This window comes from Ahaetulla prasina, chromosome 1, assembly GCF_028640845.1.
Source record: "Ahaetulla prasina isolate Xishuangbanna chromosome 1, ASM2864084v1, whole genome shotgun sequence".
NCBI lineage: Eukaryota > Metazoa > Chordata > Lepidosauria > Squamata > Colubridae > Ahaetulla > Ahaetulla prasina.
In genome coordinates, this window is record NC_080539.1 from 109428480 (window position 1) to 109443716 (window position 15237).

General features: G+C 38.1%; 1 protein-coding gene across 3 annotated transcripts in view; it reads right to left on the reverse strand.

Annotated features, from left to right (window-relative positions):
• NCOA7 (nuclear receptor coactivator 7) overlaps nucleotides 1-15237 on the reverse strand; it is a 76007-nt gene that overhangs the window by 42355 nt on the left and 18415 nt on the right. For all 3 annotated transcript variants that reach the window (XM_058172338.1, XM_058172330.1, XM_058172320.1), the window contains 2 exons: nucleotides 12084-12206; nucleotides 8255-8499 (listed from right to left, as the gene is read on the reverse strand). In XM_058172338.1, coding sequence (XP_058028321.1) covers nucleotides 8255-8499; nucleotides 12084-12133 — 295 coding nt within the window. In that variant the 5' untranslated portion in view covers nucleotides 12134-12206. The remainder of the gene's footprint in view (nucleotides 1-8254; nucleotides 8500-12083; nucleotides 12207-15237) is intronic.

Below are 15237 nucleotides of genomic sequence, written 5' to 3' on the forward strand. Positions count from 1 at the left end.
AGGTTGAGCGACATGAAAGGCAAAGACCACAATTGTTTTAAGAAAGAAGCTTTAGCAGGGAGGGGGGGATGGGAGGGTGTTTTAAGTTTTGGCAAACAGCCAGGCCAACTGTATTGGAGAAGGTCACACAACTGGCCTTAACATTTTAGCTGCTGTCTTTTTCCTCACACTTGGGTTTAATGATATTAGAGATCCTTATTGCCCTGCCAAAAAAAAAAAAAAAAGAGCCACCCCAACGTCTATGAAAATTAACCTTCTCTGCCAAGAGACACTGTGCAGGGTATTTTCACTATTGGTGTGCATACAGGCTTAGATTTGTGCTGGGTTCTTAGTGCTTAGAGCACTGACCTTCAGAGGCACCCTGGTCCCTTGGAAGCTAAAGGAGGACTCATTTTCATGCTTGCAGTTGTATTGTCAATTTCTGTGAGACAATGTTGTTGAAGTAACTCACTCACTCATTCATTCATTCATTCATTCATTCCTTGTGTGTCCAATCACACTTAGCCAATAAAAATTCTATTCTATTCTATTCTATTCATTCATTCATTCATTTTATTTTGTCAAATACATATTAAATAATTATATAAATATAAGCATGAATTGAATACATAAAAGGAATACAACTAAAGGGAACATTAGGACAGGGACGGTAGGCACGCTGGTGCTCTTATGCACGCCTTACAGACCTCTTAGGAATGGGGTGAGGTCAATACTAGATAGTCTTTGGTTAAGGCTTTGGGGATTTTGGGAAGAGACCAGAGTCAGGTAGCACATTCAGGCATTAACAACTCTGTTACTGAAGTCACATTTTCTGCAATCTAGATTGGAGAGGTTCACTTTAAGTTTGAATCTATTGTGTTCTCGTGTATTGTTGTGGTTGAAGCTGAAGTAGTCATTGATAGGAAGTACATTGTAGCAGATAATTTTATGAGCTATGCTCAGGTCATACCAAAGGTGGCGTAGTTCTAAATTTTCTAAAGCTGGGAATCCTCCTTCCCCCTTTTGCACTTTTATTGTTTTTCGTTCAAATAAATATTCATGTTATTTTACTTGGCTCTATCTTTATTTTTTACATTGACCAGTAGCTGCCTCATTTCCCACCCTCGGCTTATACTCGAGTCAATAGTTTTTCCCAGTTTTTGTGGTAAAATTAGGTGCCTCGGCTTATATTCGGATCGGCTTATACTCGAGTATATACGGTATATAACTTTAAAGTTAGGTAGTATATTGAACATATATTTTTGTCAGCTAAAAGCACGTGAAAGTTTGGATCCTCTTCCAACCACAAAATCAGCACTAATCACTTAAATATTTTTTATTTCATTAGATTTTTATCTATTTATTTATTTAATTTGTATCCTGCCTTTATTATTTTTCCAAATAACTCAAGGCAGTAAACATACTTAATATTCCTTCCTCCTCCTATTTTCCCCACAACTCTGTGAGGTAGATTGAACTGAGAGAGAGTGACTGATCCAAGCTTACCCAGCTGGCTTTTATGGTAAGGCAGCACCTGAACTCAGTCTGTTTTCTAGCCTGGTGCCTTACTCACTAGAGTAAACTGGTTCTTTTATCCAACCTTTTTCATTTTCTAAGTAAGTCGAGGCAGCTAATATATCCACCACAACTTCCTCCTCCTATTTTCCCCACAACAAAAAACTTTGTGAGGTGGGTTAGGCTGAGAAAGAGTGAATGCCCAAAAGACACCCACCCAGCTTTCTGGGCAACCAACCATCAAGACTAGAGCTCACAGTCTCCTGGTTTCTAAATTATTGCTACACCAAACTTTATTTAAGAGAAATAAATTATAAAGAAATTGGAGAATTCTTTTCTTTACAAAAAAGAAAAAAATGACAAATATATCTATATTATCTACCTACTGTATTATATACTATTATTTTGCATGTCAAAAGAAACAATATGAGACATGTGGTTATACTTTAGTAGTTCCTCTCGTCAAGCTTAACCAATTGTTGAACAGACCTGTGTGTCCCAATACTGCCAAGTTCTCCAATAAGCAGCACCAAAAGTAAACTGTCAAAGCTAAATTTCACCTATGCTGCATGTTTGTTTATCCTAGGATGGATTGCTTTCTAACAGTTTGCAAGCTAGAATAGATCAAATTCAGCTGTTTCAGAAAGATCAGTTTTTATCCTCCACCTGCTGTTCTACACTTTTGGTATCTTTTGTAAATGAATGCAACCAAGTCTAATTCTTAATTTTAGATTTTCCTGTACTAAATTAGTGCAAAATCTCACAGGTCTCAGCAAAAACCACCTCTGCAGCAATTGTTAAAGTAGCACAAGAAGATTTGGAAAATTATAGAATCGCTTATTTCTGTTATTGTGAGTTATTGTGTAAAGAGCTGAGATTTGCATTCAATGTCATCATACATTTCTTTTACCTACAGAGATTTTATTTCTACATATTTTGGTGTATATTCATATACAAACACACAAAATTGATGCCCCTAACAGCAGATGTTGCATGACTTTGATGCAATGGATTCCATGGTGGCACATGCCACAATCACACTAAAGCGTATCCATTCAAAACTAAATTAGTACTCTATTAAGGTGTTACACCAATGTATCTCTGATAGCTTTAGGTGCTGCAGAATTCATTGTTATTTTCATGACAATACTCAAGTATAGCTTTCTTCTAAAAGGAGTCAAAATTGAACACAATCCCTCTCCCCACTCACTCCACTCAAAGGAGAATTTATATTAAAAACATCTTGAAGAAAATGCTAACCAGTGGGATGTGTAAAGTGTCAGGGTAGTTGCAAGCACATTTAGACATTAACAACTCACATTAAAATATGAGATGGTAGAAAGAGATAAAAGTGACTGAAATGATTTATAGTTCCCTTAGAAAATGATGTGACTAATTAGATAAGTATTGGCTAATCTGTGGAGACAGGAGAAGGAGGAAAAAGGAGGAGGAGGAAAAAGGAGGAAGGGGAGGAGACATGGGAAAAGTTCAAGAACAATTATCAGTCCTTTTTCACCTCTATGCATATCCCATTATCCATTCTATGTCCATTCACAACAAAGGAGGAGAGGAACAAGTTTCAGAATATTCAGACTGAAGGAGGCAGCCAGGATGCCAGATCCTCCCCACTGAATCCAGAAGGATTAAACAAGGAGATAATAGAGGGCAGGTGGTATGAGACCAAGAGCCAAACTCGCTTTTCTCCTGGGATCAGGTTTCAGGGAGGTAAATAAGAAAAGCATAGAAACCGGAAGCCTGCTGTGTTAGTTAAAGGCTCTTCACCAAAGGGACAGAAGACTAAGGAAATATTGGTGCAAAGACTCCAACGTTGTATTATTGTAAACTACAGAGTAATTTGTCTGCAGCTTAGTCCAAGAGGTGAATTTAAACTCTTATTTTATTTTAAGCTTATTTATATGTAACAATTTGGAGATTTTGGATTAGTGAACAAATCATGATTAAAATGTGTGCCTTCCTATAATGCATCAGCCAGTCAAAATCTGTACAGCCAATTCCTTGTTATTATATTTTAAAAGGCTCTCCATTGTTAGATTAGGGAGATAATAGGCCAATCAAACCGATAAATAACAATCAAGAATAAGCCACCCAATAGTACAAATACCATGAATGAGCATTAAAACAATCACAACATTAGAGCAATGAATCCAAAGCAAATGAAAAATAAATAGGGAGAACAATTAAAAGCAAAATTGGCCAGAAATGGCTTCCTGAACTGTCATTAGCATGGCTACTGTGGAGGGAAAGCTAAAGAATGAAAATGGAACGTATTCTGAACATATTCTGATTCTTGTTTAAATGTGGAAAAGAGGTTGTACAGACATTCTATGGAGGAAATTCTAGTTCACTGGCACTATTACAGTACCCAAAATCCCTAATCAACTCCAGACAGGTTTATTTTGGGTGGCAGAAAGAAAAGTTGGTTGTTTGCAGAGTGTAGCTCTTATGCACAATTTAGTATTTATTTATTTATTTTGTTATGTTTATGTAGTGTATATTGGGGGTGGTGACACTTTGAAAGCTGTTTACAATGAAATTCCATTTTAATGTATGCCGATTAATGTATGTTCAAAGTGACAATAAAGTTATTCTAAGTCTAAATCTAAGTCTAACAAATAACATATGGATGAAGACATTTTTTTAAGCACAAAGGACCTGAGCTACATAAGGATTTATCAGTAATAACAAGTTCCTTGAATTAGAAGAGTTGGAATTAATAAAACAAATTCAACAATAGGCATGTATTAGATTTCTAACTCATTGGTAATCAGTTTTGCAGATGTGAAGTGGCAACTCCTATTTATACAGATCATAATCTAGTAACTGTTAAGACTAGGTAGAAGAACAAAAGAACAATTATAATACTATTATAACTGTACTCCTACTAGAAATTAAAGAGCTTCTTCCAAATCAGCTTAACCGGTGGTTCTCCTCCTACCTCTCTGATCGGACGCAGACGGTGTTGACAGGGGGGCAGAGATCGACTCCAAGGTGCCTCATGTATGGGGTGCCGCAGGGGTCGATTCTCTCACCCCTCCTGTTCAACATCTATATGAAGCCGCTGGGTGAGATCATCAGTGGCTTTGGGGTGAGATACCAACTGTACGCTGATGACACCCAGCTGTACTTTTCCACCCCGGGCCACCCCAGTGAAGCTGTCGAAGTGCTGTCCCGGTGTCTGGAAGCCGTACGGGTCTGGATGGGGAGGAACAGGCTCAAACTTAATCCCTCCAAGACGGAGTGGCTGTGGATGCCGGCACCTCGGTACAGTCAGCTGCAGATGCGGCTGTCTGTCGGGGATGAATCATTGGCCCCGATGGAGAAGGTACGCAACTTGGGCGTGCTCCTGGATGGTCGGTTGTCCTATGAAGACCATTTGGCGACCTTCTCCAGGAGAGCATTTTATCAGGTTCGCCTGATCCGCCAGTTCGTCCTTCCTGGACGGGATGCCTTATGCACAGTCACTCATGCTCGTTACCTCTCGCCTGGACTACTGCAATGCTCTCTACATGGGGCTCCCTTGAAGAGCACCGGAGACTTCAGCTAGTTCAGAGCAGCGGCTGCGGGTTATTGAGGGCGTCTCGGGCTCCCACATAACACCTATCCTCGCAGACTGCACTGGCTACCTGTTGTTTTCGGGTGCGCTTCAAGGTATTGGTTACCACCTTTAAAGCGCTCCATGGCTTAGGACCGGGCTATCTACGGGACCGCCTACTGCCGGCTTCTATCTCCCATCGTCGATGCGCTCCCACAGAGGGACTCCTCAGGGTGCCGTCAGCCAAACAGTGTCGACTGGCGGCCCCAGGGGAGGTCCTTCTCTGTGGGAGCTCCGACCCTGTGGAACGAACTTCCCCTCGGACTTCGACAATTACCTGACCTTAGGACCTTTCGCCGCGAACTTAAAACTTATTTATTTCGTATGGCTGGACTAGCCTGATTTTTATTTTTATTGGATGGGTTTTTAAAATTTTGTTATTTTACGGGGGAGTACGTTTTTTAACATTTTGGGTATTTAAATTAGTTTTTTAAGGGATGTTTTTAATTATTGTGTGTATTTATATTTTATCTGCCTGTTCACCGCCCTGAGTCCTTCGGGAGAAGGGCGGTATACAAATTAAAATATTATTATTATTATTATTATTAACCTCTAACGTCTCCCTATCTACAAATTTGGGAGAATGGAAACAGTATTAATTATGTTTATAATTGCTTCAAAGAAGATCAAAAATCACTTTTTTAAATATTCCTTTTCTTTCTTACTTTTTTCTAAATCTCTACCATCATTCACTTTTTCTTCTTTCTTTCCTAACTTATCTTTCCTTTTGTATTTTTTCACATCTCTATATTCTTTGTTTTTCTGAAGCTTATAACTCTGCAAACAATTTTCAATTAAAGTATGTATCTGTATATTTATATATAAACAACCATCTATCTATCTATCTATCTATCTATCTATCTATCTATCTATCTATCTATCTATCTATCTATCTATGTATATACCCATATCTACAATATGGACTGCTATTCTAGCATTTGTGAAAGTGTTATTTATCTCACTTGAATCAAATAGAAATAAAGCCATACAAAAACAGAAAGATACATTACTGAATAACCTGAAACAATTCGAATCAAGGCATAAACGTAACTCAATTTCAGTTTTCAACTTTTCAAATTTCAATTTCAGTTTTAGAACAAAAGATAGAGCAATACAGAAATCAACCACATTTACTGGATATAAATAAGAATTACAGGAAGTTGAATTTACTAAACATACTTTGGAAAAAGCAATAAATCAGATAAATTGCTGGCCTATCAATTACATAAGGAACAATTACAATTATTTATGAGGGAATCTTGTTTCTACAGCAAAAGAAAGAATGCAGCAATTTGATATTATTCTGGAAAACAACTATGATCGTTTTTGACACACAGAAGTTTTTGACAGAATTTGGCTTGGAAGGCAACTGGGTGCCAGTGCAATTTAACCAGATGTTATATGCAACCATGGTAAAGGCTGGTTGCTACACTTTAGATATCCTGCAGTTTTTGGATAGGCTTTAAGGCCATACTGTTACAGATTTCATTACACTAATCTAGCTGGGAGATTACAATATATGGGTAGAAATAGCCAGAACAGCTGTCATCAAGAAAGGATGCAGAAATTATTCACAGATAAAAGCAACGTGCCAACCCCCCATATTGCCTTAGACTAGGGGTCAGCAACCTGCAGCTCCGGAGCCACATGCGGCTGTTTGGGCCCTTTGCTGTGGCTCCCTGTCAGGTGATCCCACCACTGGCTGGCCTCGCCCTCCCCTCCCAGTCACTCCTCGCCTGGCCTGAGAAGGTAAGGGCAACATCAAGGGATGGAGAAGTGGCCAGGGCAGAGAGAGAGAGATACTGAGAGAGGGAGAGAGAGAGAGATACAGAGATACAGAGAGAGAGGGAGGGGGAGAGAGGGAGGAAGGGGAGAGAGAGATATGTCAAAAGGATTTTGTTCCCAGGATTTTTTAACAACTGGTTCTCTGCCCTAATGACCGGCTGGGTAGATATGGCTAAGGAGTCATGTGACTGGTGGAAGTAAATGACATTGAGTTGGCCACGCCCACCCAGGTTTTGTGGCTCCCGGTGTTTTCTGTGGGAAACGGGTCCAAATGGGTCTTTGAGTATTTAAGGTTGCAGACCCCTGACTTAATCACTCTGGGACAGAATTCATGAAGTGCAGACTTGAGAAGAATACATCTGTTTGGGGTAGGAAACACCTCCTCAGATACTACCGGACAAACCCTTAGACTTGTCTAGACTTGTCTAGATTCAATGTCTACCTATTACACTCCTCCAGTCCATGCGGAAGGTTAGTGCATCTGACAAGAAACCAACTATGGATAAAATTGAGATGTTTATCAAGTAACAGCTAATCTAAGATGCTACAAAATATTATTACATTTCTCTGTTCCAACCTGTGCTGCTTTAGTTGCAAAAGTGATTTTTTTTAAAAAAAATGAAATATAAAAATAGAATTCATAAATTTACTATTTTTCTGTCAGCCACTCAGTTGTGTAAAACTGCATTATCATATTTAACACATTTGTATCCCAGACACAACACCCTTTTGAAGGGTCAAGTGGTAGTGCTACAGCATATATGCTAAGCATATTAATTATGCTAGCAAAATCCTATATAATTCCAATAGTAAATTACATCGCCTAACTTATTGTTTTGAAACCTTTTCAAACATCTCAGCTGTTTCTAATTGTCCTTGTGATGTCTGGCTATAAGATGGAGTCACCCATACAAAGTTTTATTTCCCTTTCAGAATTAGGCAAACTTATGAGATAGTTGCATCTGGGGTACACAAAACCAGGTGACTATGTGGTATGATAGAGGGAGGGAGAGTCAGACTTTGCTGCCATCTAGTAGTCATTAGATAGACTGGCGATTGGAGGAAAAAAAATAAAAAAAATATTTGGACACTACAAACCATTCTTTATGGCAATTGGAGTGGCTTTTTTCATAGTTGGTGACATCTGAATTTTAGCCAGTTAAAATACAATCATTATTCTTACAAATAACAAAGAGTTCTTATGAAAAACCAACTATGGCATATCCCTATTTTGGAGGTACATTAGGGTCACCCTGAGAGTCAGCTCAATTAATGCCAAGACTATTTCCTCCCACTTCTAAGACGGGGAAATCATGGGAAGCCTTGATGTGGATGATCCCAAAGCTCTTGCATTAAACTCACCAATGCTGTAGTATCGTTTAAGATCAGTTCGCCTAATATCCTTTGCTTGACTGCTCTTTTTCTTTTTTTTCTCATAATCCTCCTTTTCTGCAGAATGCTTGTAGTTTTCTTGAGGACTGTTTGTCTGTTCTAGAATGATTTTGCTCCCATCACTTTTTCCAGTCTGAGTTTTACAGGTGTGAGTTCCACAGGTGTTTGGAGGTGGCACATCTGCATTTTGTTTAGCAAGCTTCTTTTTTTTCAAACTAGAGGAAAAAAGGAAGAAAGACAAACTCTTAGTGTATAGGAAAGAACAGTGGAATAGAGGTAACGGTTGAATAATGGCAATTTAGTATTGGTGAATTATCCACTATCACATACACATAGTTCTTGCTGATGAATCTATCCCCAACTTGTCCTTACAACTTCTTCTGGTATGTTCTTCTTCCTTATATTTGATATCAAAAGGCTATTTTTGATTCTACACTACCATATGGTTCTCATGCCAAAATCACTCATTCCAGAAATGTAAAATGGCAAGGATAAGAAAATTAGTATTCTATCCCTGGTAGTATTTTATTTCAGCTGAATAATGGATTGGATGCACGCACATTGCTACAGATATTTCAGAATGCATAGGGATACCTGTCTGTGACTCATTAAAACAGCCACATCTGTTTCCATGATTGATGTATCAGGAACCTTCCCAAAACAGCCCAGACAAGCCTGGAAAAAAATGCAGCTCCTTTCATTAACTTCTAGCAGGAATGCCCTCATGCCCCTACATGTTCCAACACATCTTTTCTGAAGTACTTACTCACTCCAGCTCTGCAATATTTTTATTTGTTCCAAGATAAATAATCAGAAGCCTTGCAACATTCAAAATATGGCTACTTATAAATAGGTGATCCCTCTACTTGCACAAAGTATTATAGCAATAGCACTTAGATTTATATACCGCTTCATAGTGCTTTTACAGCCCTCTCTAAGCAGTTTACAGAGTCAGCACATTGCCCCCAACTATCTCGGTCCTCATTTTACTGACCTTGGAAGGATGGAAGGCTGAGTCAACCTTGAGCCAGTGAGATTTGAACTGCCGAACTGCAGCTAGCAGTCAGCTGAAGTAGCCTGCAGTGCTGTACGCTAATCACTGCGCCACAGCGGCTTACCACAGCTTCCAGAAGGGTTGGAAGTAGAGTTTTCCAGTAGTACTTCTATGCTATGGAACAGCCTTTCCTTAGAGATTAGACTTGTCTCGACATAAATAATGTTTTGGAAGATGTAAAAGATAAAGCTTTTGTTTGTTTTAGTTTGACTATCACAGTGATGTATTGTATATTAGCTCTGGTTGTTTTTAGGACTGGTTTTGTTCTGAATTATATTTATTTTTATCCTGCTTTTATTATTTTTTTATAAATAACTCAACGGTGTGAACATATCCTTCTTCTTCCAATTTTTCCCACAGCAACAACCATTTGAGGTAGGTTGGACTCAAAGAGCATGGCTGGCCAAAGTCCTCCAGCCAGCTTTCATGCCTAATGCAAGGGGGCCGTGCATGCATGCATGGGGGCGTGCATGGGGGCGCCATGCACGCATGCGTGGGGGCTGGGGCAAATGCGCAGGGGCTGCTCGCGCATTGCATTTTGGGGATTTGGGCATGCACGCGCGCGCATTTGCGCATGCACATGCGCTTTGGGCACTCAATCCAGAAAAGATTAGCCATCACTGCTATATAGTGTACTAGAGATTTTTTTAAACCATTGTTATATACTATCAAAAGTCTTTAATTTGTGGTGGGACAGAAATGTGATGCAGTAAAACATAAAAAAATTAAAATAAATACAGATTTATGTAAGGACATTCTAAATATGTTATTTGCTGTCAGAAACCTGGATGACAGATAAAATCTGTAGGAACTTCCAACTGTGGAGGTAAACTTTGTCCTCCAAGGCAAATATATGAAAAGGAAGAAATATAGTTCTCCCATCCTTGTTTATTCATATTTGCTTGCAATTATAATGAGGGATAGAAGAAAGATGGTCCATATTTGTATTTTAATTTTTTCTAGGATAATTTTTTAATGTTATTCTCTTTTGTTCCCATTCAATGCACATAATGTTATTTTGTGTTTTTTATATGCAATGCCACTATATTCTTTCACAGATTTCCTTTCTGTTTCTACTAATATCCTGCAATTAAATAGCCTGTAAAAATATGTGATATTTAACCTGAAGATGGTGCAGAATTCCACTGCCTTTCTTCCCTATTGATATTAAGAACAAATGAAAGAAAATAATCTGTTTAAAGTGGAAAACAGATATTTATTATGTACATAGGGTATTTGTATTGCATCCATTCCTTTAACACAGAGGTGTCAAACTCACAGACAGCAGGCCAGATGCATTTCGTGCCTAGCTCCGCCCCAGCCCGGTTTAGCGAAGGGGGGGAAAGTTCAGATACATCACGTGACGACAACGTGACAATGCAAGTTTGACACCCCTGCTTTAACACATTGCAGCAGCTTACACAGATCTACTAAAACAGCAGAAATACAATTAAAACAATCATTAAAACAACAAGTCAATACCTTTTAGAACAATTAAAATCCCCAAAAACAAAAAAAGGTAAAACAACTGAACCCATTCATAAATATGGATGTCTGAGTTGTTGCCTAAACTGTAATAAGAAGGGAATTTCCTTAACTCTATGGCAATTTATTCTACAACATGGCCGCTGAGATTGGAGAACGAACCATAGTTGTCAGAGCTGTCTGTGAAGGATATTCTTCAATCAATACCATTTTGCCATTAATCATATTTAAATGTAAATATACTTCAATGTGCCAAATTGCTGAATATCATTTTTGGGCATTACTGGAGAAAAAAATTAACACCAAAATTCATTGTTCATGAATTACAAAAGCGATTGAAACCTATTAAAATTTTAGCAGTCACATTTCTTCCAAATGGAATTTTGGAAATTTCGGTAAACACGAAATAGTGTTTATGGGCACACAGCAGCATAGTCCTAAGCATATTTAATCAAAACTCAATAAGCATGATGACATGGAAACAAATGTTTTAATAAAATATATCACGCACTGATTTGAATAATAGAGGCTTTTCCCAGTTAATGCTGTATCTCTAATGAAACAAATTAATATTCTATTAATATTCTAAATAGTGTGGGGGGGAAAATATTCATAGAGGTATTTCAGTTTCTGAATGCCTTATATAGACAATAATAATAACAGCAATTGTAACAATGTAGTGTCTGAGTTATTAACTCTAAAATAGAATTTATAGGATTAGAACATTTGACTTCAAGCGTGACCATTTCTGTTTATAAAACAGATATAAATCTCTTGCAAAATCATGTTAAGCGCTGATAAAGGCTTTGGGAACTAAACAGTAATTTGCTTTGTGTATTGCCCAATTTTGTACCGATGACCTGTGCTTTGCATTACTGGACAGCAATAACGTACCTTCTTACCTGAGAATATATCTCAATAAACTTAATGGAACTTATTTAAGACAAATAATAAAACAGACTAATAATGCAGTTTTGAATCCATCACACTGCTATTAAAATAAAATAAATTTGGAGCAACTTGACTCATTCAAGTTGGAGCAACTTGACTCATTCAATGGGATGCCCCAATAGGCCATGTACATTAAAGGAAAGAAAATTCAGTGTGCTTTATTATACAGACATAAGGTATCATAGACAAAACCCTGCCCGACACTTTTTCCAGCAACCGAAGTTAGAACATCATGATAGGCAAAGGAAAAGGTGGGGAGGGATGAACATTCATACTTAAGAGGCAACTGAAACAATATTATATCCTTACCGGGCAAAGTAGCTTTGCTTTCGTTCTTTTTTTTCTTCCTTGGTCTCCATAGCAACCAGTAAAAAAGGAACAAGGAAAAGGGGCAAAGGCTTCCAGTTAGCGCCTCATCTCCAGGCAGAGTCCCTGCATTAAGGGAGGAGGAAAAAAAAGAAAAAGTCCATAAACTAATCTGTTGGCAACCTCTGATTTATTTGCAAAGTTACAGTACACAGTCTCACAGCAAGTACATTTTAACCTGGGAAAGCCAGTCACATGTCAAAGAACTTATTGTACCCAAAACATAACCAAAAAAAGAGAAGTGGAAGAAAAACAACTGCTCATTGTATAGAAATAAAAGTTCTATCTCTGAACTAAGCCCAAGAGACACATAGGAGTTTCTTTTATGAAGGCATCTGTGAAATCTGATATCAAATGAATGAAAAGGTCTTGTAAATTATGAATTTACAAGGATTTTACAAGGACTTCATTCCAGGTTCCTCAGCAATTACCTCAGCAATTACACACCATGGTTACTCTTGAAGCTTCTTTATCTTAACAATTTATTAGGTACAGCCAGTAATTCTCGGGAACATGTTGGAGTTTAGTCATAAAATTCATATAGTATTATCTATTTGCCTGATGACTTGCATAAGAAAACTGGAAAGAAGAAATGCTGTGGGAGTTGTGGGGTTTTGATGTTCCTACTTGCCTATTGTATTTTGACACTTGTCTCCCTCCCACAAAAATGAACAGTTACAATGGAAAAAAGTCTGCTTTTCCAGCTGGACCCTTTGGGTTTCCAATCATTAGCACACTAAACTAAAAAGAAAAAAAATAAATTAAACCAGGATATAATCAAGAGTGGCAGTACAAGTGGTCCTCGACTTACAACAGTTCGTTTCGTGACTGTTCAAAGTCACAACAACACTGAAAAATGTGACATGTCCCAAGGTCATGTGATTCCCTTTTATGGCTTTCTGACAAGCAAAGTCAATGGGGAAGCCAGATTCAGTTAACCACCAAGTAACTAACTTATCAACTGCAGTGATTCACTTAACAACTGTGGCAAAAAAGGTTGGAAAATGGGACAGAACTCACTTAATAAATGTCTCACTTAACAACAGAACTTTTCAGCTCAAAGGTGCTCATAAGTTGAAGACTACCTGTAGCAACTTTAACCACCTTCAAAAGTGCTTACATTGCCTGGAAGGAAAGCAAAGGACACCAAGAAGATCCAAATTTTATTTTAAGGCAATATCTTCATTAGACCAACTATGATTTTACAAAACAGTAAAAACTGCCTTATATACTGGTAAATAAAAAAATGAAAAGCAAGGTTTATTTCCTTGACTACTATCAGAACAGATTTGATAGTACCCAAAAACCAGCTTTGGAGATTTGACAATATCTGACAATATCTCAGGAGCTGCCACAAAGAAGAGGGAGTCAAGCTATTCTCCAATGCACCTGAGGGTAGAACAAGAAGCAATGGGTGGAAACTAATCAAGGAGAGAAGCAACCTAGAACTAAGGAGAAATTTCCTGATGCTTAGAACAATTAATCAGTGGAACAACTTGCCTGCAGAAGTTGTAAATGCTCCAACACTGGAAATTTTTACAAAAATGTTGGATAGCCATTTATCTGAAATGGTGTAGGGTTTCCTGCCTGGGCAGGGGGTGCCTCCAAGGTCCCTTCCAACTCTGATATTATTATTATTATTATTATTATTATTATTATTATTATTATTATTATTATTATTATTATTATTATTATTATTACATTTGGAAGCTGCAAGACTGGCACACCTAACGTCAAATTATTATTTCCAAAGCTGAAATTAAAAAAAAACATTTTTTTTCTTTTCAAATAAAATTTCGTTTTCTGAAAATTGTGGTACAGCTGGTAACTGTCCCAAATCCCACATATGTAGGTGAAGAACAAGCAGTAACCTCACAAGTAAATATATTCAGGCCAGTGGCGGGTTTCAAAATTTTTTACTACTGGTTCTGTGGGTGTGACTTGGATACTGCAAAATCCCCATTTCCTCCCAATCAGCTGGGACTTGGGAGGCAGAGAATAGATGGGGGCGGGGCCAGTCAGAATTTTTACTACCAGTTCTCCGAACTACTCAAAATTTCTGCTACCAGTTCTCCAGAACTGGTCAGAACCTGCTGAAACCCACCTCTGCTTCAGGCACTGGCATCTCTATTGTTGATGTTTGCAATATATTTTCATTTTGCTACCAAAAACATCAGTCACAGGGTTGCCAGTGCCTGAATGTCCTTCCTTGTCTAGCTTCTTATCGTTTTTCAGTTACACATGGGGGATTTGAGGATTCTGCAAATTCAGTAACGGACTGTATGAACTGCCTAAATTCTTATGGTCCTTTAATTGTATTTCAGTAAATCAGTAATTGTGCAATCAGCAAAGGCATGACATCAGTTTCAAGCAAACAAATCTGTTATTATTAGTCTGCAGTTTAAGAAAAATACAGTAGTTGTCTCAAATGAAGGGAGCAGGGAAATACTCTGTGACCGGCAACAGTCAGAGTAGTCGGCAACTGACTGATTTCTTTCTCCAGGCAGAATAGCCATCTAATTAAGACTGGATACTCATGAAAAACTGCTAGGCTAATGAGAAGTCAAGGAGTAAGCATAGCCTGGACATATTGTGGAGAGTTTGTTAGGCAACTACTTTGAGAAAAGACAAGAATGCTGCTATATCTCAATGCTACAATGGAAGTAATTTGTCTTGAAGGTAAGAAAAAGTCAAGGAAGCAAACGGACAGACAAAGCCCTGAAAAACACACTGAACTGAACCCAACTGAGCATATTTTTTTGCTTACATTTTTTTTTTGCAAGACATTTTTGATGGGTAAATCCTAATTCAATGAACTGTGCACTATTCATATTCATATGTGAACATAAATCAATTTTATACTCTAGATCAGGGGTGTCAAACTCCCATCATCACGTTGTCATCACGTGACATATTATGACTTTTCCCCCTTCCTAAAACGGGGGTGGTTGTGGCCAGGATCTTGCCCGCGGGCCGTGAGTTTGGCCCTAGATGATTCATCACTAAGGATTCTGCACTGATGATGTACCTAGTTTGGGAATGAAATATATGCAAGAAAAAATCAAGGTCACAGAGCACCAAGGATCCCACAGTTTTA